Genomic DNA, 17,369 nt, shown 5'->3' with positions numbered 1-17,369 from the left:
CATGTTCAATTTAATACACAATCATGAAGGCATTCCATGGCCTTCAGGCTATGAAGACAAACAGCCTCTCAGACCAGGCAATCACCAGAGAAGGCTGGCTGCAGGTAAGGTTGCACAAGTAGAACTCTTGAAATTATCAATGGGTAATCAAATATTGTTGACTGAAGTTGATTGTTTAACGCCCTTGATTGCTACATAGCCTTCCCGGCTTGGTTCCTTCTTTTGATAATTACTTACTTACTTAACTTCCTTGAGTACAGAAAACAATCATACTCTGGTGTAGTTTATACTCAAGAAGAGATACATACATACACTATATCCAAAGATAATTTGATGCATTAGGAAATTTTATGCAGCACAGTCGATAGTCATAGTAGTCACTATCTGTGCATTTGAAGTTTCCCTATTGCTGTATCCTGGTCATGATAATTTCAGATGGTTAACTACCATACTCAAAACTTCATAAGCTTATAAGTGAAAGATTGTTCAAAGTCATCTGGATAGTTTTGTTGAGAAACATTGCAGCTTTGCGAAGCTTCTCTATACAGTAGTTCTGTCCAGTTAGTTGGGTCTATATATTATTACCTAATTATTTTAATGTCTCTGATTGATTTTTTCTTAATTTTTTGAAGTAATATTATCCAATAGTGTGTAGTGTGATATATTCATATAATAAAATGTGTGAATCATCGCTGTACTTAAAATTATGGTGTGCATATTAGTGATTCAATTATGTTCGTAAAATAATAACACAATAGTTTTTGCTGTAATTACACTATACTATTACACCGGTTATATATAAGTATGTGCATGTTTTCTTCACCATAACGAACCACTAAGTTGGTATGGCGAGTCAAAACAACGAGGAGTGGCCGCCACACACCAGCCAGCCAATGCCACCTCCCTGCCTTCAACAACAGCTCACTTGTCAACATTCCTCTTCCCACCATACTGTCTTTGCTTTTATTCACTATATACAGATGTTATATATAAGTATCTCCATGTTTTGTTTACCATAACTACAACTAAGGTGGTATAGTGAGTTCAGACAATAACAAAGTTTGCCTCGCAGAGTCAGCCGATGCTTCCCTCCCTCTCTCACTCATTCAAGGCCAGATGCACTAACATTCTTCCTCCATCCATACTGTTTGTGGTGTTATTACACAATATACATACGTTATATATAAGTATCTACATGTTTTATTCCACCATAACTATACAGCTAAACTGGTATGGTCTCCAAACATAGTGGCCATAACAAAATTGCATGACAAGAGAGACAGCAGCCAGCAGACAATGCTACTTCCGTCACCAAACTAGCTCCTCCCAACATACTCCTTTTGCTGTTATTTCACTATATATTATATGTAAGTATCTACATTTGTGTTCACCATAGCGAACCACTAAGCTAGTATGGTGAGTGCAGACAATAACAGGTGGTCACAGTCAGACGACGCTACCGCCCTCGGCATTACTTCTCCCACCATACTATGCGCAGCGCTAATTATCACAACAATTCTACTATTATCAGAATCCTGGTCATTTTTATCAGTCAGGAGTCTTCTGTAGTACTGTACTATCATGGCTAAATAATACCAGTTACATACATTTTTTACATTTTTAGGCAATGCTGTGGTCACAAGCTGAACAGCAATGACGTTAGCTCATGCTGTGTACGCCAGCCTTCGATGCTCACTCAGTACTGAGGCTCTCACACCCGCGAATGTTGCCCACGATTTTTTTTAATGGTGTCTGTTTACAAGAGCCCTGAGGAAGCTCATGTGAACCCTGTGTAGCCGCGGGACTTTTAAAACTTGCTTGGTACTCCAACACATCAATAGCTGTGGTGCACAAATCCGCAACAGTTACTCACCACAGCTATTTGTGTGTTGCGCAGTTTAAGAGTTAAACCTGCCATTATTTTCTGTTTACAGTACAATATTATAATTTTGTACATTAAATTATTTGTATAATTTTCTCAAAGCTGCACATGGGAGGAAACCTCAAAATAAATGCTGCAGTGGAAAGGTTAACACAAAGTATTTTGGTAAGTGTTTGAGTTCTTGTTGTGTTCTTCTTTTCACATATGACTTGATAATGGTCCAAGATGGACAGAAATGTAGTCGTCTCTCTTATATTCTAGAGTATGGTTTAGTCATCATATCTTCAGCCACGTTATTGTGACCCATAGTCATCTTTGGTAGATCTTTTTGGATCTTATTACTTAAATATATCGTGCAGGTATTTAAAAAACTACAGTACTTCACTATAGACTTTACATTTAACAAGTAGAAAAAGAGAATTGAAGTACAGTAACAGGAATATATTAACATACTTTTTTATATACAGAGTTTTAATTTCTATTTAGATTTTCAAACTGTGTATCATAGTGCAAAATAGTTATTGATTATAAAATTCAGAGAGTTACCTATGCAAGTAAAAAAAATCCTTTTATAAACAAGCATTACAAATGGTTATATAAAGTGATTTACAACATACACCAATACAAATAAATCAACAAATTATTGAGTTGAACAGTTGTATGATTAACACGGAACATCCAGTAGCATGATTGATTAGCACTATGCCTATTACCAGATGCACACTGGACACAAGATTTAAACCTAGAAAGTTTTATACACTAACAACTTAATAAATTCCAACCAAATACTGCCAGAATATCTTTCCACAAGATTTTTATTCATTAAGGAGAAAATATAAAATATGACTAACCAACATCCGATCAATAATGAATCTCAAAACCTGGCCTTTTAAAGGCAATACAGAACAAGAAATATTGACCTTGTCATTATAGCTGTTGAATAAATGGAGCACATTAAAAAAAAGAGCCATTCACCTGCACAGATAAAACCCTGTGGTTAGGGTATGAAGGCCTGACTAATAATACTCGGAACTGCTTAGGCAGCAAACCTTTTCCACCAAACTTTGTTGCAACCTGTGAGTTTACTGGAATATCAAGGTAACTGTATAACACGCAAGAGGCTTGACAGCAGAGGGGACAGCGTTCGGGATTCGTAGTCCCGAGGTTCCGGGTTCAATTTCCGATGGCGGTGAGAAAATATAGGCAGAGTTTCTTTCACCCTGCTGCACCTGTTCACCTAGCAGAGGTACCTGGGAGTTAGACAGCTGCTACAAGCTGCTTCCTGGGGATGTGTAACAAAAAGGAGGCCTGGTCGAGGACAGAGCCGCGGGGACACTAAGGCCCGAAATCATCTCAAAATAAGATGGCTAACTTTGGCACAATAAGCCAATTAAGTTCGTATTTCTAGCCATAAATTCTGTGTAATAATATACCTGTATTGTACTTAAAATCAAAGTAATTTTGTTAATTTGTAAACAAACATAAGGTGCAAATCATAATAAAAGTTTCTCATTAGGGATCCCCAAGATAACTATCAACCTATGCAGTACACAAAGGCATTGATAACGAAACTCACTCTCTTGGACAATCAACTTCGGCTAACTAGCTAGCTGTCTTACCATCTTGGATCTAAATGAGTTTTAGCACTTGGTGATGCATGTCTTGCCTGTTAGCCACTATATTTTCCTACTTTTCACTCTTATCCTTACCAACCTAATGAATTGACTCCAGTATGCTTAAAAATATATTGTACACAACATATCACAAAATAAAAAAAAAAACATAAAACTAATTGCATAAAAATTATTTGGAAATTGGTACGAGGGTTTGAAGGAAGCACAACTGCCGATCTGATTCTGCCGCCATGCACCAGCAGCATTTATTGGAATCAAGAGCCTTTTACAAGAGTCGGAAGGTCTAGTGGATCATTACACGATTTGAAAAGAATTTTCTAGTTATGTAGACTCGGATCACTTATTGCATTCTGGGTTCGTTTTTCTTGAGTCCACCACTATTGCAGCTAAAGGGTTAAATAGCTTTTCTTGTGAAATTGTATACCTATGCGTATTACCTATGCTCTTATTTACACCCAGCCAAACTCTCCGATATATTTGTATAGTTTTGCTTGAAACAATTTAGTGATCCCACTTCTATTATTTTGCCCAGTAATTTGTTCCATATATCAACAACCCTACAATATTCCCAAACCAATGTTTTCCTACCGGTAGGTATTTCCTGTATCTAAACTTATCCAATTCTAATCCACTGTTCAACGAATCTCTTTAGTTTTATACTTCTTTTTTTCTTATTGTTTAGGTTATAATTATGAATTTTGTCAAAACTTTAAAAAAATGAATGCTCTGGTGTACTGATGCATAAATACTGGTGTATGTATTATAGCTTATGCTTGGCAACTGACTATACAAAAGTTAAACATTTCAACATTTATTTTATTTATGATGAATAATAAATGAGTAAAGAAACATAGAAGTGTGCACACATGATTGATCTATATAGTTGCAAAGAGAAAACATTACTGTGCTTACATTCTTTTTCTAAAGGTAATTTACAAAGCGATAAGAAACTACATCTAGGCCCTGCGATTATTGTCTGCCCGAGACGCTGTATAGTCATAGAGTATTCTTTTCTGGGGAACCCCTTGTGGCTCCCTGAGGTTATCTCGCTGAGATCACTCCCAACACACCAGCAGTGGTCTGTTTTGGTTCGTTATCTTTCCTGGATGCTTTTCCAGTGAGATTGGCAGAGTGTCACCTGCTCTGTACCTCTATGAGGGGGCCAGGTTCTGGCTCTGCTCCCCAGTAGGCCAAACACAACTCTGCAGCTGTTGTAACCTAGTAGTTGGGAGGCATCTCTCACGGAGCTATTGGGGCTCACCCAGAAAGGCATTGTATTACATTCAATGCAGGGTTTTATATGTTTTTAAATTATATTTTGGGATATAACTATAGATTTTGTATCAAAATGTTCTTGGAGTATAGATGCATTATATTTAAATGAAGCAATAGATCGGTTTGTAAAGAAACTAAAGCACAAAATAATATTGCCTTTTTATGTTCATCTGGTAAATGCGAGATATTAAGTGACATTCTACATAAGACAGGAACTGAGGGACATGCAACCCCACTGTAATTGTAAAAGTACCGAGGCAGTGACATTACAGTATTAAAATAATTATAAAAATTAATTATTGAGTAGACTTCCAGAGCAGCTCATGATGAATTGACAATTATCGATTCAAATTACAACCATTTTATGGCAATAGGCATTCAGATAATGGCAAAAAAAAATTGGCATTTGATCAGTCTCAGCAACAATGCAGGTTGCACAAATGTATTCCATAATTTAGATGTTAAAGATTAACCACATAAGAGATGTTGCACTTGTGAAAGCTTTTCCCCTCAATTTTAAATTATACAAGTTAATCAATCATTCTCATGGACCATCATCCATATAACTGTAACCGTCACAATGACCTCGGGCATAGTAAAGGTACAGTACTGTATAAATAATAATGATTAGAATTCAACAACACCATAACTAAGAATACTTAAATACTGTAATTATCAAACCAGCACACAAGACACTTGAAAATGACACAGGATGAAGACCCTCTCCAACATCTTCAATGTCATTGTCATTGATATTATGTATATGAGGCAACAAATATGGATATTGAGAGAACAGAAACCTGTTCTCTCACTTAATACAAGACAATTTTCATGTTATTGACCCCAGTGTGAAAATGACAGTGGTTGAGTGAAATTTACTCTTTCTCATACTAATGAGTATTGGAAGTGTGTTGTGTTAATAGGTCAAGTGACTTGACTAGGTTCTTACACTTCTACTTAGGCAAAAACCACTTAATATTTTACGGTTGACACATTGCAAGAATGTGCTGAATGATATACTGTACATGTATATGCAGTATATACATATGATGTTTCTCAAACTTATAATTGTTAGAAGACCTAAAATTAATGCACAAAACCTGTGCTGAAAATCTTTAAATGTTTGACTATCACAGTCTGATTATCACATATAGTATTATATATAAATCAATTATGTAAAAACTAGCATGATACAAATGAGGGGTGTAGTTTAAAAAAAGACTATTTACATGACAGCACCACCTAACAAAGAAAAAACTACTAAATTATCTCCTCCAAATTATTTCAGATTTTAAACTGTGTGTCAATGAAAAGATATATACAACATATAATACAGTGACATAACAACATTAAACTTTGACAGCTGGCATGAACTTTAACAATACAGTATACAACTTACCCAAATACATAACTTGGACAAGAGTATGTATTTAAAGACATGCATAAACACACTAGCCTGATATGTTGCTACAGTATATCAAGTAAGTTGTGGTTTTAGCAGAGCCACAAAGCTACTTGCCCTCTTTGTAATCAAAATTAATGAAGTCCAGATAAAAAGATGGACATGACAGATTTTAGGACAAATATCTTAATGAAGCTGGACCACCTTAAGTATACCAGGTACAAAGATTGTTTACTCCCACACAAACCCATATTTTCAAGTTGATTAAACATAATTTAATTTGCCACGAAGGTTGTAGCAACATGCTTAATCAATATAAACATGTGTTAGCAATCACATGCTGCCAGTTTTGTTTAGCCAACAGGCTTAACACTATAGATTGCTTTTCCTTTACTGTCTTCCGGCTCTTGATATTAATCGTGTACATCTAGTAAGAAGGGATCCTCGTTCACACAAGATTATGGAGCTTAAAGTTAATCAATATTTACAATTCTTGAGCCAAATTCTAAAGAAGTATTGTTGCATTTTCTTCACCAGGTAAACATTTATGAAGAAAATGTGCAAACTCCATTTTATATGATGAATAATCTTTCAAGATAAAAATAATTATACTCAAATATTAATCAGAATATTAACCATTGTTGATAGGTACCATATTTAAATGTTTTTTTGTTCATAGTTCCAAAACAATTCCACAGTCAGATATTATCACATCATGAATGTTGTTATGACTGACTGCCTTCTGTATGATGTCAAGACCAAATTCTACTTGACCAAACGCAGCTTCCTCAGTGTTCTTGGCATCTTTAGTGTAGATGCGGAAGATGGAACTTGGGTTTTTCTTTTCATATCGCCCAGCTACAAGACCAGCTGTGATGGAGACTGAACGACCTAATTCAGTTGTTTGTTCACTATCGAAGTCGCTGATGAGCGTTACAGCTCCACTGCCATCCCCATGATTAATATCACCACCCCATATGTGCTCACCTGGGTAGCCCTTCCACCAAACACGGTGAAAGTGGGTGTTGCAGAAGGAAGGTCCCATCTCCCCAGTACACAGCATCAGAAACTGACGACCTCGCACTGTATCACCCGTCATCCTTATGTAGATTCGGCCTTGAGGTGAACCATTCCAAGATAAGTCAAGGAATGCCAGTGATGAATTTTTATCCAGGCATGATTTGAAGCATTCCAACTGAAAAATAATTGAAATTGTTAAAGAATCTTGTGCCGAGAGCGAGATAGTGCTAAGGACTCTCTATGCTATAAATTGCTATAATTAGGTATATTGATAATCATAATGCAGGCTCATTTTTAGCAATCACGTTACCAGAAAGTGGGAAACTGGCTAATCAGGATATGATTGCAAAATTAAATATTTTTAAAGTACTGTATTTCAGTTCATAACAGTTTGAATTATCAAAATTCAATTTGAAGATACTCCACTGTGGTATTTCCCATATATAAAATGAGTGCCTACATACCAATACACTTGTATTCGAGATTATATGATCTTACCGGCAACTTTTGAGAACTTTCGACTGGTACACTGCTAGTTAGGCAATGCAAATGGATTCGTCCGCCTCGAACTGTTGGGACCGAAAACCTTGTGCTAGGTCCTTCGTGGATTGCAACTATTTCGTTAAGCTTCCCATCCTCTACTGTGAATCTCCTAATGGACTGGAGTGTAAACCTGATAAGAGCCTGAAAAGAAATATAATATTTTAACTATCATGTAAAAATTGTATAATCATTTGCCAGGTAATGAGACTTTAATGGACCTAGGAAATGTACTGTGTAGCCATTTTATACCTCAAAACTAAATTTAAGGTATGATATAGAGTAAATCAGTTAGTTCACCACTTGATATGGAAATATTGGAAGCCCTTTTAAAAATATATGCAGATAGGATATAAGATGCTCAGCATTCAGGAATGCGAAGAGGAAATATTTGATCACATAATACAGTGAGATTATTTTTGTTCTATGCCCTGATGGGTACAAGCGGATTGTTGTCAATGCCTATGTCAACCGCGTCCCCCCCACAGTTCCAATTTCAAGCAGGTTGACGAGGAACTCGGTTAAGTAAGGCAGGTCCTATCAATAATGGATATGTTGAGGAAATCATCTAAAGCAAGGTGAGCTACTATGTGACCTCAGATATAACACAACAATACATTATTTGTCCTTACTACTACAATATTCTACCCCCTCCGTGGTGCCTCCTTGCTGTGGTGAGGGGCTCACGTACACCTCCCTGGGACTGGTGTGGGTTGCCTGTGCCCCCTCTTTGGGTAGTGTACGTGCTGAAGGGCACCATGTAGGGGCCTTGTGAGCCATCGGACCACCCGCTGGAGGGGTCGCCTGTGAGAGTTGGGTTGGGTGGGTGGGTGGGTGAGTGGTTGGGTGTCCAGGCTAGGGCGATAGGGGGACTGGGGTCTTAGCACCAGTGTGGGAGAATGAACGAAGTAGTAGGACTCCCCTGTTGAAAAGGGGGAGCACCGCTGGGGACGACACGCCCTTCCTGCACTGGCCCGCGCTCGGCCTCCCTGGCTGCCCTGGTAGGTGGTATCCCTTGGTTCCGGGTCCCATCCCTTGTATATTGGTTTTCTATATGGATGACGACTTGACTACTCCTAACCATTCTCATGGGGTGGGCAACCAGGCCCCTGAGTCGAACCGTCCTGGAAGACCGGGATCTGTAGCCTCCGCTACAGAGCCCGGTTTAGGCCCAGACTGGACTCTTCCTCCCTGCTCCCCTCCCTCCTCTGTGGTTGGGTCGAGCCCCAAGCCTGCTGTGGTGACCGTCTCGTCCCCTTGCACGGCTCCATCTCTTCTTGTGACAACTGCACCTTTCGACCCGTCTCTCTCTACGGGTTCTCATCGCCGTACCCGCCACGGCCGCTCTCGTATGCTCCCTTCCCATCCTACTTCGCTCCATGCGTTGTTTGGTCCTGCTACATGGACTAAGTACTTTGACCTCCAACCTTTGGACTCAACTCCTCCTGACGATATTTCCCTTCATAGGCATCTTGTCGATTCCGTGGATGCCTCTGTCACCTTCAACCCCACTCGTCTTCGTACCCGTGTCGTTGCTGCTCCTTCTAAGGATGCAGCCACTCGCTTGGCCGCCTTATCCTGCCTTGGCGAAACCCCTGTTCAGGTCTCGAAGAACGCTCGGTTGAATGCCAGTGTGGGCACTGTTCTCCTCCCGCACCATGTTGCGACTGGTGTTAGGGATCTCAGGGACTGCCACAAGGATACCAAGCATGTCCTCGAGGCCCAGGGTCATTCTGTCCTCCAGGTGGATACATTTACTCGTCCCCCTCGTGGTCATCGCCATCTGCCTCTTCGGATTGTGAAGGTTACCTTTGATGGTAGGACCCTTCCATCCTCTGTCATTCTTGCTGGTGCCAGGTGCTCCGTTCAGGAGTATATTCCATCTCCTCGGCCCTGCAGTAAGTGCTGGAAGTTTGGGCATGGTACCCTCAAATGCTCTAGTCCTGTCTCTCTCTGTCCCGTGTGTGGAAGCGAGGGTCACTTTAAGTTGGAGTGCACTTCTCCCCAGGCCCGCTGCCTCAATTGCGGTGAGGCCCACCCTACCTTCTCCCGTGCGTGTATTTGTTACAAACTTGAGGCAGCTGTCCTCAACTTGAAGCACCGGGACCGTTTGTCTTTTCCTGAGGCTTGGTGCCATCGTCTCCCCTCTTTCGCCGGTGTCTCCTATGCTTCGCGTGGTGCGCTCTTCCTCTCCTTGTCCTTCCCGCCTTCCTCAGTCTCACAACTGTTTCCAAGCCTTAGACCCGGACACGCCCACCACCACCTCCCGTTTCCCTCCGTTCTGTCCCGAAGGGTCCCCCTCCTGGTTCTCTGTCTAGGGCTCCCCTTCTTTCTACCCAGTCTGTCACGTCCCCTGTGTCTTCTATTTCCTCTCCTTCTAGTCCTCGTTCCCGTCCTTGTCCTCCGTCTCTTGGCTCTCCACGCCGCCTGACTGTGCGGGCCGACGTCCATCGCTCTCCTGATGGTTGTGTTGTTCACTCTCGCTCTTCTTTTCCTATCGAGACACTGGAGTCTGTTGCCCAGTACGTTGCTGCTGGGACGCCTGTATCTTTGAGTCAGAAGCAGAAACCTGGCTCCTCTCCTTCCTCCTCCCCAGTCGGTAAGAAAGCTTCACTTTCTTCTTCACCCCTATCTCTATATTCTATCATTCCTTCCCCTCCCGCTTCGGTAGTGGTGCCCCCTGTTCCTACTGTGGGGGTTTCTTTAGCCCCTGGTTCCATCTCGGTTACTGCCCTTGCTGAGGTGCGCTCCCCTCCTCCTGCCCCCCCCCTCCTCCCCTTCCTTCTCCTCCAGACCCTGCTCGTCCACCTCTGGTCCGTCCTCCCGCTTCTTGCCCTCCTTCTTTACTCAGTTTACCCATGCCCCCTAACCCTGACTTCACTGACCCTGATCCTGACTCTGTGCTTTTTTAGCATGCTGTGTTCCTTCTTCACCTTTGTTTCTTCTTTGCTCTCTGTTGCTCTCCTCTCTCTCTTTGCTGATGTCTTTTCTCCAGTGGAACATCTGTGGATTTTACGCCAATTTCCTTGACCTCCAACTTTTCGTTTCACAGTTTTCGCCCCTTTGTGTCTGACTCCAGGAGCCGATGCTTGGTTCTCATCCTGGTCGCTTCCGTGGCTATTCTTTTCTCTCCCCATAATTCTTCTGCTCTCTTGATTCGTTCCGATGTTCCCTTTGTCCCCTTACTTTTTTCCTCGCCTCTCCACTGTTCTGCCGCCCGTATCTTTGTACGTAGATGGTACACGGTTTGTTCCATTTATCTCCCCCCCACTGTCCCACTTTCTCTTCCCGATCTTAAACACCTCCTAGACTCCTTGCTGGAGCCTGTGCTCCTGCTGGGTGATTTCAATTGTCATCATGCCCTTTGGGGTGATGTGCTGACAAACACCTGGGGTCGCCTTCTTGAACCTTTCATCCTCTCTTCTTCCCTGTCCCTTCTTAATTCTGGTGAGCCCACTCATTTGGACTCTCGGACTCGCTCCCTTTCTTGTCTCGATCTTTCTCTGTGCTCGTCATCCCTTTCCTTAGATTTCGGGTGGCGAGTCCTTGATGACCTCCATGGCAGTGACCATTTTCCTATCCTTGTCACTTTTTTCTCCTTTCGCCCTCCTCTCTCCTTCCCTAGATGGCGGTTTGCCGAGGCTGACTGGCACCTCTTTACTCTCCGTGCTACTATTTCCGACCTCTCCGTTTTACCTCTCCCTCGCGCCCTCCTTCTTTTTCATGACACTGTCTTTGACGCTGCCCTCCACTCTATTCCTCGCTCTTCCTCTCGGGGAACGCGGAAGTGCGTTCCTTGGTGGAGTTTGGACCGTGCTCGGGCTGTCCGCTGTAAGCGTGCAGCCTAGAAGAGACATCGCCGCCGGCAGACGGTCGAGTATTTTCTTTTGTTTCGGAAGGCGAGTGCGGTGGCCCGTAGGACCATCCATGCAGCTAAACGTGCTTGCTGGGCGTCTTATGTCTCCACCGTTACGTCCGAAACTCCTCTTCCACTGGTCTGGAAGTGTATCCGCAAGATTGCGGGTAAGTTCGTTCCCGATGTCTCACCGGTCCTTCACCTCCATGGTGCTCTTGTGGTGGACCCGTTGCAGGTTGCGACCGAACTGGGTTCCCATTTCTCCTCTGTTAGTTCTGGTTCTCATCTCCCCCAATCCTTCCTTCTTCGTAAGCCTCTCCTTGAATCTCGTCCTTTAAATTTCTGTACTTATCTTCACCTTCCCTATAATGATCCCTTCTCTCTCTCTGAACTTCAATCTGCCCTAGCCCTTTGTGGTTCTACGGCAGCGGGCTCCGATGGCGTTCATTATGAAATGCTTCGCCATCTCCCTCCGTGCACGTCTCAGTATTTACTGAGTCTGTACAATCGGGTCTGGGAGTCGACGTCAGTCCCTGAAGACTGGCTCGATGCTGTTGTCCTCCCTGTTCGGAAACCAGGGTCTCTCGGGTCATCCCCCAAGTACTTCCGCCCTATTGCCCTCACGAGTTGTGTCTGCAAGCTCTTTGAACGTATGGTCAACGTTCGTTTGATGTGGTTCTTAGAACACTATCACCACCTCTCCCCTTCTCAATTTGGTTTTCGCAAGTGCCGCAGCACAACAGATGTCCTGGTGAACTTGAAGGTCTATATTCGTACTGCTTTTGCTGCGAAGACCTCCGTTGTTGCCGTCCTTTTTGACCTGGAAAAGGCTTACGACACTACCTGGCAGTATCATATTCTGTCTCAACTTCATTCTTTTGGCCTTCGTAGGAACCTCCCTCTCTTCCTCCGGAGCTTCCTCTCTTGTCGTTCCTTTCGTGTGCAGCTTGGTACTGCTCTCTCTGCCCCTTTTCAGCAGTATAAGGGTGTACATCAGGGTAGTGTTCTGAGCACTACTCTTTTTCTAGTTGCCCTCAACGGTCTTCTTTCCTCTCTTCCTTCTGGCGTCTTCTCTGCTCTCTATGTTGATGATCTTACCCTTTGCTGTCGGGGTGATGATTCCCCTCTCCTTCAACGGCGGCTTCAACTTGCGATTGATGCCGTGTCGTCTTGGGCCACCGATCATGGCTTCAAGTTCTCTGCGTCTAAGACTTATGCTATGACTTTTACTTGGAAGCATGTTGTTCTTCGTCCCTCTTTGTCGCTTTATGGTCATCCCATTGTGTACAGGGATTCTGCGAAGCTTTTGGGGTTAGTCTTTGACACTCGTTTGTCTTGGTCAGCCCATACCTCTTACCTCCGAGTTGAATGCTCTAAGGCCCTTAACCTCCTTAAGGTTTTGTCCCATACTTCTTGAGGAGCGGATAGGCGCACGCTCCTCTATTTGCACTCCTCTCTCGTCCTGTCTAAACTCGATTATGGTTGCCCTGCATACTCTTCTGCTTCTTCTACTCTTCGCCGTCTTGATGATTTGCACCATACTGGGTTGCGTCTCAGCTCTGGTGCCTTTCGTTCGACTCCCGCCCTTAGTTTGTATGTTGACACTGGCTTTCTCTCTCTTCAGGACCGCCGTGATCGCTACTGTCTTCGCTATCTTGCGCGGTCCTTCCAACATCCTTCCTCTCGCCTCTGTCGTGCATTGACTTTTCCTCCTCCTGTGGTTCCTGTTCCTCTTCATTGTCTCCCACTTTCTGTCCGGTTATCTCGCTTACAGGATTCTCTTTCTGTTCATATTTCTAATGTTTCTCCTCGTATTGTTCCTTCCTTACCTCCGTGGAGAGTCCCCCTACCCAAGTTTTGTACGTCCTTGACTTGTATTACTAAAGCCTTTACCCCTCCTACAATTCTGAAAAGCCTCTTCCCTGAACACTTTTCTTCGCACTCCCACTCTATTTCCATTTTCACCGATGGGTCTAAGTCTGCGGACGGTGTGGGCTACTCTGTTGTTTTTCCTGACCGTACTTATGTGTCGCCTCCCTTCGGAGGCTAGCGTCTTTACGGCATAACTTTATGCTATTCTCTATGCTCTTCGTCTCTTGCTTTCTCATTCTCATTCCTCCTTTGTGGTTGTTGTTGACTCTCGTAGTGCCCTCATGGCTCTAGGGTCCTTTAATCCTGTCCATCCGGTGGTCATCGAGATTCAACATTGGCTGTTTCTTATTTCTAGTAAATTTAAATCAGCAGAGTTTTGCTGGGTTCCCAGCCATATTGGTGTTTCTTTCAATGAGCGTGCGGATGCTGCCGCTAAGGAAGCTATCCATTCTTGTCCCATCTCCCATAAAGGTATTCCTTATTCCGACTTTTATCCTGTTATTCATTCTTCCATTCTTGCCTGTTGGCAGGGTTGTTGGTCCTCTGTGGTTGGTAACAAGCTGCGTAGTCTCAAACGTAGTGTGTCCCTGTGGCCTTCCTCCTGCCACTGTAACCGGCGGTGGGAAACTGCTTTGGCACGGCTGCGGGTTGGTCATACTCGCTTAACCCACGGTCACTTAATGGAGCGCCGCCCTGCTCCTTATTGTCCGAATTGCGTTGTCCCTCTTACAGTTGTGCATATCCTTGTTGAATGTCCTGACTTCCAGGATGAGTGTGTGTCTTGCTTTCCGACCGTCCTTCGCGGTCACTTGTCCCTCGATAGAATTCTAGGTGAATCGGATACTTTTGATATCGTTCGCCTTATGCGTTTTTGTTCTCGTATTGACATTCTTGGTGATACTTAGCGCCCTCTGATTATTTCGCACTTTGATGGTGCTACATAGCCTTCCTGGTTTGGTGCCTTTTTTTTTATAATTACCTTACCTTACAATATTCTACAGGAACGAAAACATCTCTTAGCATCAGGCCAAATAAAAGTACGAAAATAAACTTTGGAGAGTTAACTTTTCAACTTCCTTCTCAAGTGAAGAAAAATGTAAGGAAAATAGAGAAGATTTGCATTTGAATCATTGATCTCACCCTTCCAGTCACATTCAATTAAAAAAATAAAGTGACCATTGGCAACTAAGCCAAACAATCTACATTCAAATATAAGCCATTACATTTAAATTAAAATTTGCTTCTGTGGGTAACATTTTATATTAATAAACAAGTTGAACTACGAAGTTCAACTTCCATACATGCAATGAATTTAACAAGCTTAACTTTACATCCTTTATAATTATTTTTGTTTAAATTATAGAACATTTTATATGTAGAAAGAGTTCAAAACTTCTGTATTCTGCATAGCACTTCTACTTACCTTTGTCATATTTTTAGCTTCATTACTGCTGTCTCTAGATGCCACACGAGATATCCACTCCTGTGATGCAGCACAACAAGCTTCAACATCCTTGAAACCTGCTAATGACTCTGGAAGATTTTTGCATTCTGGTAATTTAACTACTGAATCTTTTATACTCCTTTCCTTTTGAATGCCTTCTTGTAAATCCTCCTTGAGATTTTTGTGCTCCCTCTCAATACATTCAAGTGCTGCACGCATAGATAAAAGAAACACATCTAAGTCATCACAGGAGTTTTTAAGTTCTTTTGTTGCTGTATTGAGAGTGCTACAAGTTGCACTTGCAGAATTTTCATGCTGTTGTTTCATTTGTGTTAAGGTATCTCTGAGTGGGATCAGAACACAGCCTTTTCTTTCATTATGGTCAATTTGTCCACACTTATCACAAACCCACTGCTGACAGTTAGCACAGTGAAATGATGGGCGTGCTCTAAATTCTAGACATTGACTATTATGTGGTGATGCAGTGTGCATTTCACTTCTGGAACCATTTTGAGGGAGGACTGGCTTACATTGCTTTCGTTCACTTTCTACTGTCACTGGTGAACCTTGAGCATGTTCTGGTGTTGCACGATAACTTTTTTCTCCCGTGAAACTTTGTTTAGTAACACATTTTTGATTTCCAGAACCATCATTTTTACCAATAGTTACAATAGGCTTAGCACTTTGTTCTTGGAGGCCCTTCAGGATGGAATGGTTATACGGAAGTTTGTCAATATCATGCACATACCAAGTTTGCCTATTGCAAAAAGGGCAAACAATTGTTTTATAGGTATTTATTAATAGTGTTTGAGCACATTCTGAACATATTGAATGACGACAATGCAGTATTCTTGGTTTCTTGTTAGAACAATTGTAGTTTTCATTACAATTATCACAACACAACTTTCTGAAATAAAAGATGAAAATTAAGAGTTTGCAAAATATGAGTGTGTAAATAACTAAAGTTGTTTTGTATTCAAGTTATGTGCAAGGTGAACCAGTGTAAATTTAGTAAAATAGTCCAGCATTCAATTTATATCCAACATAAAATTTGCATTCCAGCAAAATCACGTATAGGTGAAATTACAAAATTGTATCGAACTTAAAGCTACACTGCATGGGCAAATCAGATACATAATATATCCCTCCCAAATTGCAATCCACTTTTACCATTTCAGTAAAATGCTTCTCTGAACATTAAAGAGTATTACTAAGCCTTCCTATCACCTTCCACCCACAAATGCACAAGTCTTTGCATTACACAAAATGTTGTTTCATGGATATGTTATACAAGAGTTGTTACATTCATGTACAGCCACTAGTACGCGTAGCGTTTCGGGCAGGTCCCTGGAATACGATCCCCTGCCGCGAAGAATCGTTTTTTCATCCAAGTACACATTTTACTGTTGCGTTAAACAGAGGCTACAGTTAAGGAATTGCGCCCAGTAAATCCTCCCCGGCCAGGATACGAACCTATGACATAGCGCTCGCGGAACGCCAGGCGAGTGTCTTACCACTACACCACGGAGACTGTAAAATTGTTACGAATTTTCATTGTTACGAGTTTAGGATAAAGTCACTAGTCACTTGCATTATAAACAAAATGTAAGTACAGTACCTATAGTAAGGTAGATAAAATTAAAAACAAAAATGTTTTAAGAACTTTGAAATATTCAATACTGTATGAGCTCACTGATCTGAAGCCTACTGATCTGAGTACAGTATTTGGGTTATCTGGCAAAAATCAGGGCCAGCTATCTCTCTACCAAAACTTCATGATATCTGGATAGCAATTCAGATAACCAGAGATTTTGCCGGATACCGCAAACTAGTATATGGCCATACCATATCAATTCCATACAGTACAAGGTACCATATGGCTCGAGGCACAGGTTATGGGAGGTATTGGGGTGGGTGGTTTTGGGGTAGGGATTGTCGGGAGAGTCGGGAGGGACTGCCTGGGAACGAGGGGCCTGTGATCTGTATTATGAAGAATAACTAAGAATTATGTTAAAACAATTCATTACAGTAAAAACTAAAGAAACATTATCTAATATTATAACAAATACAAAGGTCTTATAAACTACATGTACAGACTGAAGTTTCCTGCTAAAATTTAGGGATTTTTTTCCACCCAGTGGTCTATGTAACGTGCTTGTTTGCCTCAAGTGCACCCGTCCAGGCCATGTGCTCTCAACCTTTGCATTATACCAGTGTCTCACCATTAGTGAAGTATTTTCTTAAAAACATTCTTTTTCATAGTAACTTTGGTCATTTTTTCCCAAGACTATGTCTGGTAACAGCAGCAATGGTCCTGGAGAGGTTAAGATGAAGAAGGTTGTGCTAACACCACAGGCAACCAAACAGTTTACTCATGTCTTCTGATGTCATGTTAATTAATTTATCATCCAACTGTGCTACTCCACAATTGGAAACATGTATCA

The 17,369-nt window shown here is 41.9% G+C and overlaps 1 protein-coding gene and 1 long non-coding RNA gene across 2 annotated transcripts in view; both read right to left on the bottom strand.

Annotated features, from left to right (window-relative positions):
• LOC138363025 (uncharacterized) overlaps positions 1–17,369 on the bottom strand; it is a 439,332-nt gene that overhangs the window by 402,088 nt on the left and 19,875 nt on the right. The window lies entirely within an intron of this gene.
• LOC123746045 (titin homolog) overlaps positions 2,263–17,369 on the bottom strand; it is a 36,370-nt gene continuing 21,263 nt past the window's right edge. The window contains exons 3-5 of the mRNA XM_045727220.2: positions 14,905–15,832; positions 7,712–7,897; positions 2,263–7,388 (exon numbers count right to left, since the gene is read on the bottom strand). Of these exons, the coding sequence (XP_045583176.1) occupies positions 6,867–7,388; positions 7,712–7,897; positions 14,905–15,832 (1,636 nt within the window). The 3' untranslated portion in view covers positions 2,263–6,866. The remainder of the gene's footprint in view (positions 7,389–7,711; positions 7,898–14,904; positions 15,833–17,369) is intronic.

The sequence above is a fragment of the Procambarus clarkii genome, chromosome 10 (assembly GCF_040958095.1).
Source record: "Procambarus clarkii isolate CNS0578487 chromosome 10, FALCON_Pclarkii_2.0, whole genome shotgun sequence".
NCBI lineage: Eukaryota > Metazoa > Arthropoda > Malacostraca > Decapoda > Cambaridae > Procambarus > Procambarus clarkii.
The sequence above is the reverse complement of the archived record's forward strand: the minus strand, read 5'-3'. Positions and strand labels throughout refer to the sequence as shown.